This window comes from Manis javanica, chromosome X (genome assembly GCF_040802235.1).
Source record: "Manis javanica isolate MJ-LG chromosome X, MJ_LKY, whole genome shotgun sequence".
Taxonomy (NCBI): Eukaryota; Metazoa; Chordata; class Mammalia; order Pholidota; family Manidae; genus Manis; species Manis javanica.
Genome location: NC_133174.1, coordinates 56,054,080 through 56,068,702, shown reverse-complemented (window position 1 = coordinate 56,068,702; position 14,623 = coordinate 56,054,080). Strand labels below are relative to the sequence as shown.

Below are 14,623 nucleotides of genomic sequence, written 5' to 3'. Positions count from 1 at the left end.
ATGGGATACTTGAAACATCTTGCTCCATGAGGGCAGCCACCCTCTTTCCATAGTTGCTCACATCACCAGTGGTTTGTGCACAGGGAGTCTCTTCCTCTCTCACTCACACACATACTCACTCATACACTCACACTTCATTCCCAACATCATGACACCATTTTACACCCATTTCTCCATGTGGTTGATGTTTTTTTTAGTTCTTATTTTTTTCTAAGAAAAAAGCAACAAGAAAATAATTCAGAGTTTATACAAAACATCTTTACATTATTTTTTTCCAAAAAAGACTAGTATTTACACAAATGGCAACAGAAACAAAAACAAAACACCCTTCCGACTGCCACCTGGAAGGGGCTGGCTGTTCTGCTCCCTCTCCCACCAGGCACTGGGTGGGCAGCTGGCCAGGAGGCAGTGTGGAGGTGGATGGTGTAAGGCCCAGCTCCTTCCATAGCCACTCTGGGTGAACTGATAAGGTGCACTCAAGTGGCAGTCTGTTAGCAGCCGTGCTGGCAAGGAGCTGGGGTCAAAGTGCACGGCATGCTGGCCCAGCCCTGGGCAGCCTCTTCCTCTTTCCAGGCCCCATCCCAAGATTGGGGGCCAGCAGGAGCTGGGTCGGGAGGACACCCACTGATGCTAGAGCCCAGAAAAGGAGTAGGTCACCTGGTCTTATACCCGCTTAGGTGTCTGGGCCTGTTTTCCCACCCGGCCAAAAGATGCCAAAGGTGAGGGGAGAACAGGAGGGGGTGAGCAGGGAACTCCCAGCTCTGCAGGGCAAATAGCCACCTGGGCAACCTCACCTCCCTCCACCCCCCATGAGGTCATCTGCCTGAAGCAGTTCTCCTGTTCCCCAGGCAACAGCCAATTAAGACATTAATTACCATGAGAGTAAGGGAGGCTGGAGATGCCCAAGACTCCCACAGGGAAGGGATTTTTTTTTTTTTTTTTTTTTGGTGGAAGGGTGGCAGCCACCACCCCATTGCCAAGATCAGCTTTGTGGAAAGAAGGTCAGGAAGGGAGGCTGACATACCTTGACGAGTGGCACTCTCACCTTCTCTCATGGGCAAGAACAGCCCTAGCCTACCCCCTCACCACCTCCCACCCCCAAAATACCACAGAGTTTATAAAAGAAATGCCATCCTATGCTTCCCGGCTAGTTACATCTTGTCCCAGGCCCCTTGTATTGGGCTGGGCCAGGCTCAGAAAACCTGGGGAGGGGCTGCCTTTTACCCTTTTCAATTTTTCTTCAAAAAACAGATGAAACTGAGTTGACAGCTAAAAAATGAACATAAAAACATTAAAAACAGTGATGATAGTAGACAAGCAGTCCTGGGAAGGGGGAAGGGAGTGAGGGGGCAGGGCTAGGGGGGCATCTCCCTGCCTGCTGTCCATCAGCGTCCATCCCTGCCCTCCAAGAAGGGGTGCCCCTGCAGAGCCCAGAGGCCTGGCCAGAGGGGGAAGGCACAAGAGCATGGGGGCTGGGGACACAAGCACCCCCCTCTGAAGCCCAGGGGTCAGAGCAAAAGGGGGATTATAAAAGCCAAGAAACTACAAAACTAAATACAAAGGTGGGCACAGCTGGCGGGGGGGGGGGGCGCCGTGGGGGAGAAAGGAGAGGTGCAGTCCAGCCGACTGTCCCTTGGGGCCCAAGGCTGTGCTGAGCTCTCAGACCTTGTAGTAGATGTTTGCTGGGCTCTGGGGTGGCATCTCTTGGACGATGTAGACAGGGTGCCCGTAGTCTCCACTCACCTTCTCATAGTGGGGGCAGTAGTTGTTTTCTGTAGTCCGTAAGGGGATGATGATGTCGCTGGGCTCGGTGCCTGCTGTGCCACTGCCACCCTTAGGACTAGCCAGGGTACTGAGCGAGAGGGCAGGCGCCCGCTGCTGCGTGTGCTTTCGGTGCCGCTTGCGCAGCTTCAGCAGCAGAACCGTCAGGAATATGATGATGAGCAGGAAGATAATGCAGCCAGCACCAACGGCAGCAAACAATGCCACCTTGGAATTGAAGAAGCTGTCAGGGTCCCCACTGCTGCCTCCACTTGCACCTGGGCCACTTTTCTCTTCCTGGTTCACAGTCTCTGAGGAAGGGGAAGCAAAGGGAGGAATGGTCAGCCAGGAGTTCTAGGGACACATGGCTTACTTATCTCAAGCTGGGCCCTCTCCTGCCTTTCTTCAGAGGCAGGGCCTGAAAGGGCCACCAAGCAATGGCTTCTGCCTGCTGGGAGATGTCTATACACTCACCATGCTTGCTGTCAGAATCGCCCAGGGAGCCCCGAGCACCAGGGGCCTGTGTGGCCATCTTGACAGTGTTGTCTGCCTCCTTGCTGGGCCGGCTGGTGGTTAGCTGCTCAGGCGTCACAGCATTAGGGTCTGCGGGTGGGGAAAGGGCACGTAAGGGAGATGGACCTGGCAGCCTCAATCACATAGCATGGGCTGAGAACCGCCTGTGTGTGCTAGCCCCCAGATACTTGAATCCTACTGTCTCCTCCCCACCTCCCAACAGACCCACGCTCATTTAGGGACATCTGGGGAGCCCTCAGACTGGGCACTCACCTTGCCCAACCTTCATGATGATCTTCATGGTGCGTGTGCGGCACACGCCCCCCTCCCGGTTCTCCAGTCCCTCCAGGCTCCCGTTGGATGTAGCTGCAACAAGAGGCCAGAGAAGTTAGGGGGAGAGAAAGGTCTGTCCATATTACCCAGAAGCCCTAGTGCTGCCTAAGCCCATAAGGACAGAACTGGGAGTCAGGGCATGGCAAACAGCTCCCACCTATCTATTAACCTTTCTACTTCTTTCCCTCCCTCTAGAAACAAAATAGCTGGTCCAGCCCAGTCCCTGGCCAGGAACTTGCCCCCTCCAAGGGTGCTGCTCCTCCATCCTAATCAGACTTTGGCCCTTCTTTCTCAGTGGACACTAAGGTGCAGCTTCTCACTGGGCAATGCTGCTCACAGGCAAAGCACATTACAAATGGCATCAAGGAGGCTTCTACTCAGACTGGAAGGAATCCTGGATTTAGGGGTCAGGAGAACTGGGTTGCAGTCCCAATCCTACCCCTAACTCCCTGTTTGGCCTAGGGCAAGAAGCCCCTTCACTTCCTGAGGCTGCAGTTTCCCATGAGGAGAAAGGCTGAACAGTTGGCTGATCCCAAAAGGCTCTGTCAACTCTGCCATTCCAAGGATTAGATTTTAGGTGGGCAAAGAGACAGGTGACAGTGCACCAGGCATTGAAGTCATCTATGACCAACTCCTAGAGCCCAGGTGAGCTGGCAGCAGGCCCCATGGTGAATGTTGGGCCAGAATTGTAAGGCCACGTTGGCAGGAGAGCATGTCAGTCTTCCCAGGTAACCAGATCAGGCAAGGCCTTAACTGCAGGCAGTCCCATTGCACTACTTAGAAGCTCCCACTACCACAGGAGAGGAGAGAGCCACATGATGAACAGGGACTCACAGGTAATGTAGTAATCATGGTGCTTCTTAAACTCCAGGCCCATGTAGTTAGGGCTGAACTCCTGAAACTTGATAGTGAAGCGTATTTCCTGCTCCGGCCTATTGCAGGTGACCAGCACGTTGGGGTCGAGTACAGTGCTGCAGGCAGCTGCCTGCTCAGGCCGTACCAGGTACAACTTGTAGTACTCGTAGGGCCGCCCTGCTTCTGCTCGGGGGCAGATGATGTCCAGCTTGTCTCCAATCTTTGGATAGATCACCAGGCCCTTCCCACTCAGGAACCTGCCCAGAAGGGAAGATATGGTCAGCCTCTGGGCTGGGGGTCCAGGCCATCCCCAGCACCAGGGGAGCAGACAGCGAGGGCCAGGCTGGGCCTACTGGGTGGAGATAGCACAAATAGGCACTCTGTCCTTCCTCTATCCTCAGGCTGGGGGTGAAGAGTGAGAACCACACTGCCAGCAGGGTGTGGAAGGGGTGGCCCATGGGCTAGGTTGCCAGGCTTTGACTGCTTGGCAGGGTGGGGCCCTGCCTAGCTGGGGGAGCCCTTTGTCCTAATGCGGCATTTCCGCAGGGGGCTGACTAGTCAATGGGCTGGGTATTAAGGTGGCAGCCCTGTTCTCCTCCTACCCCCATCACACACTCCTTCACAGCCACGGCTACCACCTCCCCTGTGCACATGTGCACACACGCACACACATACACATGCACAACAAGCCCACACATGCCTTAGCCACCACCCCCACAACTCCCAGCCAAACAACAGCTAGGGGAGCTCAACTTTTCTGGGACCCATGCCTTCTTCCCCATCCTTGCTAATCTTGGGCATGATGGGGAGATAGGTATAGACATCACTTGGGAATAAGAGGTAATGGGCACAGTCTCTGGCCAGGTGTGGCTCCACACAGCTCTCATTTCTTCCCAGGGACCCATCCCACCTCCATATCAGAAGAGCCTTATCCCCACGCTTGACCATTTCTCTTAAGAAGAGAGAGAGAGAGAAGGAGTCCAAGCAGGGACAACAGATCATATGAGCTAAGGCCGCAGGAACATGGCTCTTCTGTGTTCTAATCCCCCCACCTCCAGACTGCCTCTGCTCCAGATCCTCAGAGGAGATGGACATAATCCTTTCTGAGCTGGGTTCATCTTCTAATCCAGAAGGCCAGGCACTAGGGAATATCAGAGCTTGGAGAGCAGCTGCCCAGGGCCATCCATTCAGATCACTCCATCCTTGCCTACTTGCACAGTAAGAAAGTGGTGCTCTCTTGGCCATTTCTGAGCCTGGGCAGGCTAGAGGTGGGAGCAAGGCAGTACCATGTAGGACAAAGAAGGCAGACTCTGGAATCAGAAAGATGTGGCCCTTAGCCACTCTGCAACCTTGGATGAGCTACCTGAGTTGCAATCTCCTCACTCATAAACTGGGCATGTAAGAGCCCTACCCCCCTGGGGCTGTGGAGTGGAAATAGCACAGCACATGTAGGGCACCTAACACACAGTAGGCACTCAATATGTTTGATTCCTGCTTAGAAATAATCTTGTCTACTAAGAAGCAGGAGGCTACATCTTAACATCAAGTACCTATGAGCCCAGTTTTGTTTCTTCAGTGGTGTGAGAAAGGGACAGGAAAAGAAGATACAGCCCCATTCTCAAGGACTTTACTTTCTGGGGTGGGTCTGAAAAGTAACTGGTCACACTCTAGCAATATGTATGAGAGAGTGGTTCAGACAGTAAGGGCTGGAGGTAGGGAGAGGAAGAAGACAACTCATCTGACAGAGTGGTCAGAGATGGCTCCACAGAAAGAGTGGAATGAAAGTGGGTCCTGAGTGAGGAATAAGGGGTCAACACACAGCAAGAATGGACAGTGGTGGCTGGGACACAAAACCCAGGCCAGTTTGGCCCAGTGATTGGCAGAGAGGAGCAGATGAGATGGAAAAGCTCAGTGGGAGCCAGCTTGAAAGGCTTCATAGGTCACAATGGTTGTGCAATGTGGGCTTCATCCCACTGGGGACAGACCTAGCAGTAAGGACAACAAAGGGCTGAAGGCAGTGCTTCAAAAGGATGAAGCTGACTATGGAAGAGTGTGCTTCCACTTCCTGAGGGCCCATTCCTCAGCAGGCATGACAAGGCACGAGGGCTGACTGTAAGCCCCGTGTCCTCACCCAAGGGAGGAAATTGATACCCAAGAAGGCAAATAGGGGAACTATCAAGTAGATGAAGTAGATGAAGAAAGGAAGTCCTTCCTCCATGGTAAGTAAGGCTCCCCCAAGCTGGTATCAGCCATCTTGCTGTGCAGAAGGGTAAAAGCCACAGCGAGAAGGTCTCCCCTTTGGTACATAACTTTACCACACTCCAGAGGGCCAGAAAGGAAACAGGCATGGGATGGGGGCCTGTACAAACCCATTTACCACAAAAAGCTAAAAGGTTTCAACAAAGCCTCTATAATTCCCAAGGCATCTTTCACTTTCCAGTCCTCAAACTGGTTCCATCCAGACATCAGGATTAGACAACTTCTAACATCTTATAGCCAGAAGGAACCTTCAAGACCCACTGAGTCCAGGCTCATCATGTGACAGAATGAGTGATCAGATGAACACTGCTATTGAACAGAGGGGCTCAAAGCCAATGCAAGGGGCCTAAACACCCAGGATATTAACCCCTAGGGGTCTAAGGGCATGTAAAACATTGGCTGAATCCTTGTATAGCTGCACCTCAAGAAGACCCTCCCTGGGGGTAACAGCAGGTACACAGAGGGCATGCAAAGGGGTACAGGCCAGCTCACCCTTCTAACCACATGGCCTTAGCCTCCTCACCAGGGAGTCTTATCTGTCCTGAGCACCATTTGTCATCACCACTTTGGCTCTGGAGCCCTGGACTTGGAATAGGAGGGCTCCCACTACTTGTTCAACCTAGGGACACTGAGGAAATGGATGTCTATGGTGGGTGGGGGAGGGGGAAGAGGAAAGGAACACCCCTCAGACTCTCTTCAACCTCAGTGAATGGGCTTCATAAATATTCATCAGTTCATTTGCATAGCAGCTGGCAGAGGGAAGCTCACCTTCCCCCAAAGTGCAGAAGGGAAAGGAGCCTGACCAGACCTGCCTTCCCTGCCCCAGATGCCCCTTTAAGGTGTCTTCTGAGCATCCTCCCCACTGCTGACAAAGCTGTTTCTTGGCCTGTGAGAAGCCCAAGAAAGCGGTAAAGGGCCACAGGGGTGGACACATAGCCAGTGAGAGTGAAGCCTGAAGTCAGGTATAGCACTAGTCCTCTGGTACAGTGGGGACCCTGTAGTTCGCTCATCCTACATGCCAAGTTAGGAGTAGGGGCAGGAGAGGAGAAGGAAGAGAATGTCCCCAAGTTAAACTTTTTAACCCCCACTTTTCAAACACTACTACTCCCCCCATTAGCAAGCCAAGCTTTCCTGCCTGGGGCCACCCCCAGAAAAAGCCCTTTTCTGGAAAAGAAGGGGATTGACATGGCCCAGCAGGAAGCCTGAAGCAGGTCACCATGGTAACCCCTGAGGCCTTCCCTCCTTAGTTTTGATAGCCTTGGGACCCCAGGGAGCCACCCCAGGGAGTAAAAGGACTAGGAGGAGGCAGCCAGAGCATTTGGGCTCCTGTGTTGTGGCCTGACTTCCCCCTCCCCCACCCTAGCCCACATCTCTCCCTCAGCCTTCCTACTGAGCTTAGAAGTACTGCCATGGCTGCTATAAAAGAATCCTGGGATAGGAGAAGCCTGAAGGCTCTGTGCAGTGGCCTCCAAAACCCTGGACTGGTCACAGGCCACCTCCCCCTTTTGTCCAGCTGAGCCCCTCTCCACCCACACACATACAATCTACAGCAGGGAGAGCTTGTTACAGCTATGGGGGTCATGACCAGAAAACTGCCCATGTTCAATCAGGTCTACACTTCCTTCCCTCTCACACTTCCCTCTGGATCTGGGAACCTGTGGTTAGAGGGTGGCTGAAGGGAGGTCCTGGGCCATGCCAGTCCAAGCCTGGTAGACGACTCTAGCCACAGCCTTGACTTGTGACCCCAGCACTGCTACACCTGCACACCCAGAGGGTCAGGACCAGTGGAGGCCAGACCCCAACCTAGAACTCAAGTCTGTCTCATCCCAGCAAGGGTGGGGAGCCCCCAAATTAAAGGCTCCTCTTTTACTCCCCCAGCTCCACCCAGCCCCTGAGGCAGCAGGAACAGGCCTGGCGTGTCCCAGCAGTGCCCGCCCAGGCGTGGGTGGGCAGGAACAGCAGCTGGGTACTGGCACACACACAGCACTGTCAGAAGCAGGGATGCCAGAAGAGTCCTAGAGGAAGTCACCTTCCCCACTTATACTGAACTATGTCCTTCCAGGTACTCCTCTAGCCAATGCTAGCATCCACTGAGGGCTTAATATCCCCTTCCTCTGCTGGCTGCTTTCTGTGGGGTCCCTGAGAGGAAGTGAGATGCCTGGCCCAGAGAGGAACCAAAGCTGTTTGGAGCTCAGGAGGGACAGTGCCAGGCAGTGAGTTGGCTGTCTTTGGCTCATGGCACCTGAGCAGGCTACACTCAGAGGAAGGCCTGGCAAAGACAAATGAGAGAGCCAGAACACTGTTCATCCCATGCAGGCGGGGCCTGAGTTACAAGGACAGATGCATGCACACCTGTGAGGTGATGGGGGGACACAGGGGCAGGCAGCCAGCACCTCTTCCTAAACCCCACCTTGAATTCCCATCTCTCCTGGATTCCAAGCCAGCAGGATGGCGTGGAAAGAATGGCACATAGCACAGCTCTACCTTCTACAAGCTGACTGACTTAAGACAAGTAACTTCCCTTTTCTGGGCCTCCTCATCTGGAAAACCGGGTTGATCCCTACTTCCCAGGGCTATCAGGATATGCAATGAGCTCACGTATGGGGATGCTTTGTAAATAGCAATGTTAGCATGTCCAGCACAGTGCCATTTAGAAATAACAAGCTGAAGGAGCTTATACCCCTTCCTGGCTGCTAGCACTCCCACCCAAAACGACTAGCATGAAGACCTACTCAGGAGGAACTGCTAGGGTGCACAGGGTAAGGAACCCAGAATGTGGCTGGTGAGCATCCCCCCACCTCAGCCCCACTAATAATCACAGGGTGGACCCTCCCCCAAACCTGATGTTCCCATGGCAACCAGCAGCCTCCCGGCTGGCCTACCCTTTCCATAGTCCCAACCTCAGAAAATAGTGATGTGCGGTAGTACCCAGACCTGCGTATCCCCATTCACCCCAGCAGGTGAAGCAGAGGAGAATCTGAGGGGAGAAAGGGAACTCTCAGCTCCTCCCCTTCCCCAGCCTCACAGGCATTCCTTGCCCTGGCCTGGCTGCCTGTTGTGGGAGTGGGGAGGGAGGGGAACAGGGAACTTTAGGAGCTGCTGGGCACCCATCCCTCTCAGGCCCCCACCTGTGGCCAATCAGCCACAGCACAGAAGATGTCAGGTCTCCAGCCACCCCAGAAAGAGGCCCCCTGAGCTGGCCTCCCCAGGACTGTGAGCTGGAACAGCTGTGAGTAGGCTGGGGCCAACACTTTGGCTTATAGCAGGCAAGCCTGGGTTGGGGTCTACGGCTGCCCCTACCCAAGCTGGATGCAGTCAAGGGTCCTGGAAGCCAAGCTGAATTCCCGCACCCCCCTGCCTTGTAGGGAAGGTGTAATGTGATCTCAGGCACATTCCCACTCCCTAGAGGTGGAGGAACCTGAGTGGGGGCAGAAAGGGGTCAGAACAGACTGAGAGACTGAACTGCAGCAGCTGGACTTGGCTGAAGACTCAAGTGTGAGGCTTGCCGGCTGCCCGAACTCTCAGGGTAAGAGGCTGGGGGAGGGGGCAGCCCTGGGACCTTCCATCACAGCTCCCAACCCACCCAAGCACTCACAACATACTCTGGCTCCTCCCAAACTATAGTGGGACCAAACCCACCTCCCCACCCTGCACTCACTGGACAAATCTGACCAGAGGGGCCAAGGAGGCAGAAGCTCTTGCCACCCAGGGATTACAACCCTGGAAGTTCCCAGCACCAACTGGGCAAGAGGCTGGGATTCTTGGACTGGCCTTTCCATCTCCCATCTCCCAGGCTGTGCTAGGGCTGTGTGCACCCTGGAACCTGGAAACATACCTCCAACCCCACCAGTTCTTTATTTTGATATTTTTCCCAAGGAGGAAACAATTAAGCTGGGTTTATAAGCATTGGGAAATTTTGTTGGGGCGGTGGGAGGGAGTGCCTGCCAGCTCCAGACAAGGCTAAAGAGAGAAACCAAAAGCCAGGAAGAAGGGAGGGAAGAGAAAAGGAGCCTGTGAGGGAGAGCACGGGCATGTGCAAGAAACAAAAGGACTTGAGTAAGAGGCAGATAGTGCCTCAGTGAGAGGGAGTGTGAGAAAGGGAGAGCAGGCGAGCCTAGCTGGAGAGAGGTGAGTGCAGCTCCCAGAGGGTGTGAGAGGGTGAACAACAGGGACCTGAGAGGAAGAACTCGGGCAGGAGGCAGAGGAGAGACAGACAGAGCAGTTTATTTCGAAGGCTGTGGCAGCCTGAGGGTTGGGTGCGCTGGCAGAGGCAGCCCCCAGAGCTTGAGTGGAGCTGAAGGCAGAGCCTCCTTCCTGTCCTCCTACACTACCCCTAAGCCCCCAGCTAACACACACGTTAAGGAGGCTGCCTTCCTGACGCCTCAGCAGGGATGGAACTTGGGGTGGGGGGCGGTGCAGGGACACTACTATCAGTCCTCCACCGTTGCCAGGATTTGCTCAATTATAGGATAGAATTTGTGCAGATCCTACCAAGTCCTGAGCCACCCCCCAGCCGCCTGCCCTCAGTTTGAAGTGGCTTGTGGGGGTCGAGGCAGAAGAGCAGACTTTAAAAACCTGTAAACCGGTCCAGAGCACTAAAGGCCCGAAACACAAAAGGGGGGAAGCTCAGAGAGATCTTGTTTCTCCCAGCTTCCCCCACCCCAACTCTGCAGGAGGGCTCTTTTCCAGCTGTGGAGCTGCGTGCTATCTCTGGTTAGAGACCTGACAGAGCAATTAGGTCACTCCCATGAGCCCCTATCATGGGCTACCCCAGGCGGATTTCAGCTCTCCTAGCTCAAGACAGCATTTCCAGCCTCCACCCGTACAGGGAGGAACTGGGTTCCTCACAACCTTTCCCCCAGACCATTTTGAGCCCCTCCTGTTAAGCGTCCTGTGCCCAGATTGGCTTCTGCGTAGGAGAGAAATTCTTACCAATTCCTTCCTTTGTACTGAGGCAGAGCCCTCTACCCTGCCCCTGGTTTAGCCATCCCACAGACCAGTAACTAGGACCTCCCTTAACCCAAGGAGAAAAGAACTAAAGAGGCTGCTTTCTCCCACTCCAGGACTGTGAGATGCACTGTCCTTGGAACGAAAGAGGCCAAGGCAGGCAGGAGCGGGGGAAGTTAGCGGCGAGCCCAAGAGAGTGGACAGGAAGAGATTCCAGATACAGGAACTGGAGAGTACAGACAGGGCAGGACAAGGCAACCCCCTCCCCAATTCCCCATTAAGTGAGGGTGTCTGCACACTGCTGGGACCTCCAGAAAACAGGAAGAAGAGCAATTTTGACCTCCGGTTCCAACCCAAGTTCTAGATACCATAAGAAGAAGATCCAGAGGTCATCATACAATCCCAGTTACTCCCCACGAACAGCCCCAAAAAACACTGAACCACCGCCCTGAAAGGTGCGTGTGTTGTTTGGGGGCGGGGCAGGGGGGATTGTGAAGGGGAAGGGGAAAGAAGAAAAGAAAGGATCTCCTCTACATAGCTGCTTCCCCAGCCCCTTGGGGAAAGCTAAGCACAGCTCCCCAGTCTTAGAGACATAGGGTGGGAGGCCAACGGGTCGCCTGGGCAGGAATCCACTCTCCACCCATCTCCCTCATTGGCTTGGCCGCCACTCTACGCCGGGGCTGGCCCTCCAAGCTCTGCCACCGGCCCCACTGGACCCCCGACGGGCTCTGGACCGAACCCTCTTTCCCCCCAACGCACACGCACAAACCCCTCTTCCATTCCGCTCCTCTCCACCCGCCGCCTTTGTGAGCCTGGGAGCAGCGCCCGCCCTTCCACGGCCAGGCAGGGAGAAAGGGCGGGGAGGGGGTGGGTGCTAGAAAAGACGGCAAAGCGAAAAGCTAGGGAGGCAAACAGGGAAGAAAGAGATATGAACATGGGAGAACCCCGAATGGGGGAATACAGGCGCTGCCACCCGCCGCAAGCGCAGGGTCTCACGCTGGTGGTCCCTTCACAGCTAAACAAATGAAGAACCTGTGTTCTGGCCTCGTTCCCCGTCCAGGTGAAGCTCGCCCCCGCCAGCGGCTCTCGGCGAAAACCGCCACGTTCCCAGGGGCCCCAGAGGGGGCTGTGTTCTCTCCCTGGCCCGCTCTCGGGTGCGCTCTCGAGGGCCCAGACTCCCCGCTTCGGCCGGCGCTACCATCTCGACTTGATCGGGACAGGCAGAGGGCAGGGCCGGGAATTCGAAGGGTCACAACTCATCCAAGTGCCCCCACCCCACTCCGCCGCACCCTGCCCCGCCCGTCCGCAGGAAAACACACTGGAAAAAGCCAGAGACAAAATGGGGCGCTACTCCTCCTCTGAACACCTCCCCAAAAGCACTCGAGGACGCATGGCCTCACCCCAAAGGAGTGCCTCCTATCTCCAGGATCCAAAGCAGGTAAGTTACTCACTTGGGGTTGAGAGAGCTCCAAGACACGGGCTCCAGGTTCTTGGCCAGCGGCGTGGCGAGCCGGCACAGCGCCAGCACGACCATCGCCACAAGCCACTTGCCGAGCCAACGCTGCCCAGGCCGGGTCATCTTCCTGGGGGCAGGCTGCACTTTGGGTTCTCCTGCCGCCTCCTCAGCAAAGCTGGCCTCTCCTTCTAGAGCCGCGCTGTGCTCCGAGCGGCTTAGGCGCCCATCGTCCGCGGCCGCCGGCCTTTAAGTGCTCTCCTCCTGCTGGCTTCGGTGTCGCTCTTCTCCGCCCGGCCGGCCAGGAAGACTCACTGGGCAGCCGCCCCCAAACCGAGCATGGGCTGCCGCCTCCGAGCGCTCGCTCCTCTGGCCTCTCCGCCGCACGAGGCGCGACGGGGGCTCTGCGCCCCCGGGTGATCCCGGCCGATTCCGCTCCGCTCTCAGAGACTGTTCGGGACTGCGCGCCCCTCCCCGACCGTGTCTCCCCACTGAGGACTAGGTTGCCGCCCCGACGCCGCGACTGTCCTGGGTTTGGCGCCCCTCGGACGAAATAGGAGTCTCTCCACAACACGAGCTCGGTCCAGAGGCTCCCGACTGGGTCGCCCTGGCACGGGCGCTGTTCCTCCAGGCCACACTGGGACTCTGGGCCGTGAGCCCCCCCGACAGCTTCTACTTCAGCGCGGGCCCCGCTCAATGTACTCAGAAGAGCTGGGAGACGCGGCTGAGCGAGCCAGTCCCATCAGTTCCCACCTCTGAAGCCTCAGCCGGGTAGCCCGGCAGCCGCGTAGCCGTCCTAGCTCCCGAGGGTCTGCGGCCAGTGCGATGCTCACACACCTCACCTCCCACTGCTGTCCAGGGAGCAGAGACTCCCCTCCGCGTCCGCTGAGCTGTGTACTCCCCTGCTCAGGCGAACACAGGGCCAACCCTACTCCTCTTAGCCAATAGCAAGCTCCGTCACGGGGTCCTTGTCCCGCACCACGCCCCAAGAACAGGAAGGGGGCGTGGTTTCAGGGAGCTCTTAAGGACGTCGCGCGTTCGATGGTACCAATCTGAGTGTGCGGCTGGTGCGGTTTGGATTGGGTCCCGCCTAGTCCTATTCCCAGAGCGCTCCTCCCGTGGAAAGTTGGCGCTCCTCTAGTGCTGTCGGTGTTCTCGCCTCCCCGCGCGCCTGGTCAGTACTCCGACCCACTGACCGGGGCAAGAGGGCAAGACAGGCTGTCACAAATGTTCCGGGAAAGTACTTCATTCTCTTTTTGCAAACACGAGCCCTGAAGTCCTCGGTGGCCACCTCTGTGGCAAGGATAGCCTGTTGGCTCAGAGTCCATCTTACTAAGAGCTCCGGTGGGCTTTCTTCCTTCTGCCCTTGCAGTGTATTGTCCGGGACATGGACCCGGAGTCCTAAACGTACAAACGCTAGTGGTGGGTGGTGGAGACTCTCAGGCGTCAAATATAGGGTGGGGGAGAAGGTGGTGAAAGGGGGAGTTCTTTGCCCCTGGGACTAGGCCTTCGGGATCTCAGCTTTGGGGGAGAGCCTTGTGGTATCCAGGAGATCAGATTTAGAGTCTTGTCCTGTCTGAACGCGTGGGCAAGGACCCAGCATAGGCTAGAAGGGACGAGAGAGTATCTCGATAAAGAAAAGACACCTCGAGGGCAAAGAGGAAAAGGCACACGGCAGGTGCCTTTTGAAAAAGCAAAAGCGGGCGTCCTGACCCCAAGACGCAGGACCCAGCCCCTTTCGGCCTCGCCATCTGGGTCTTTGTCTCTCAGCTCTGTCCCATTCTCCCCGCCCCTCCTCCCTTCCTTGCTTGTAACTTTGGCTCCATCCCATAACGCAGACTCTCCCGGTCCGACGCGCTCTCCCTGGTCGGATCACAACAGACGTACCCATGTGCTAATGTCTCCCCCTACTGGGCTTCCATAGCACTGCGGGCGCCTGGGACGAGCTGGGAGCTCCAACCCAACCAGGAGCGCGGCACACGCAAGCCTGGCACACAGAAACCTGACACATGTGCTTGTACGCAAGACTTGGGACAGACGTAGTGGCTTTGGCAAAGACCGCAGCTGGTATGAGGATGAAGGGAAAGCACTAGAAGGGAGATCTAGGTATGGGGTTCAGTTTGGGACTGCCAAGGACATGTCTCCTTGCTGCATCTTTACAGAGGTAATTAGCAACATTCCCTAAGTGCTCTATGACTTACACAGTTTCATGTCCTTATGTCACTTAAGTAGGATGCTGAGCTACTGATGATCTCCTTGGTTGTAGAGTGTACCTCTGTTTGGGGGAAAATATAAAGGGGGAAGCTGGGCCCCTCCCACTTTCAGGGACAGGGCCTCCAGTGTGTGAAGAATCTGGGTGGAGAGGGAAGAGGAGGAGCTGGTTGGTTAGGGTCTCTCAGCTCCCCGCTTATTGGGGTGTCAACAAGGAGAGATGAGAACAAGGTGCAAGGGCATGCCAGTAGTCCAGCTTGGAGACTAGGATTCCCTGAAGGGCATGGCAGG

The 14,623-nt window shown here is 55.8% G+C and overlaps 1 protein-coding gene across 1 annotated transcript; it reads right to left on the bottom strand.

The window, feature by feature from the left end:
• Positions 1-231: 231 nt before the first annotated feature.
• EFNB1 (ephrin B1) lies at positions 232-13,032 on the bottom strand. Its single transcript, XM_017671224.3, has 5 exons — positions 12,120-13,032; positions 3,442-3,719; positions 2,548-2,640; positions 2,236-2,364; positions 232-2,072 (listed from the first exon to the last, which is right to left on the bottom strand). The coding sequence occupies exons 1-5, from the start codon at positions 12,245-12,247 to the stop codon at positions 1,660-1,662; spliced, it is 1,041 nt and encodes a 346-aa protein (XP_017526713.1). The 5' UTR covers positions 12,248-13,032; the 3' UTR covers positions 232-1,659.
• Positions 13,033-14,623: the final 1,591 nt, after the last annotated feature.

Bases quoted from the DNA above. Each gene is read 5' to 3' on its own strand.
- EFNB1 (XM_017671224.3), bottom strand. From the start codon at position 12,247: ATGACCCGGCCTGGGCAGCGTTGGCTCGGCAAGTGGCTTGTGGCGATG. The intron at 3,720-12,119 runs GTGAGTAACTTA...CCTTCTGGGCAG, and splicing joins TGGAGCTCTCTCAACCCCAA to GTTCCTGAGTGGGAAGGGCC. The intron at 2,365-2,547 runs GTGAGTGCCCAG...CCCCACCCGCAG, and splicing joins CATCATGAAGGTTGGGCAAG to ACCCTAATGCTGTGACGCCT.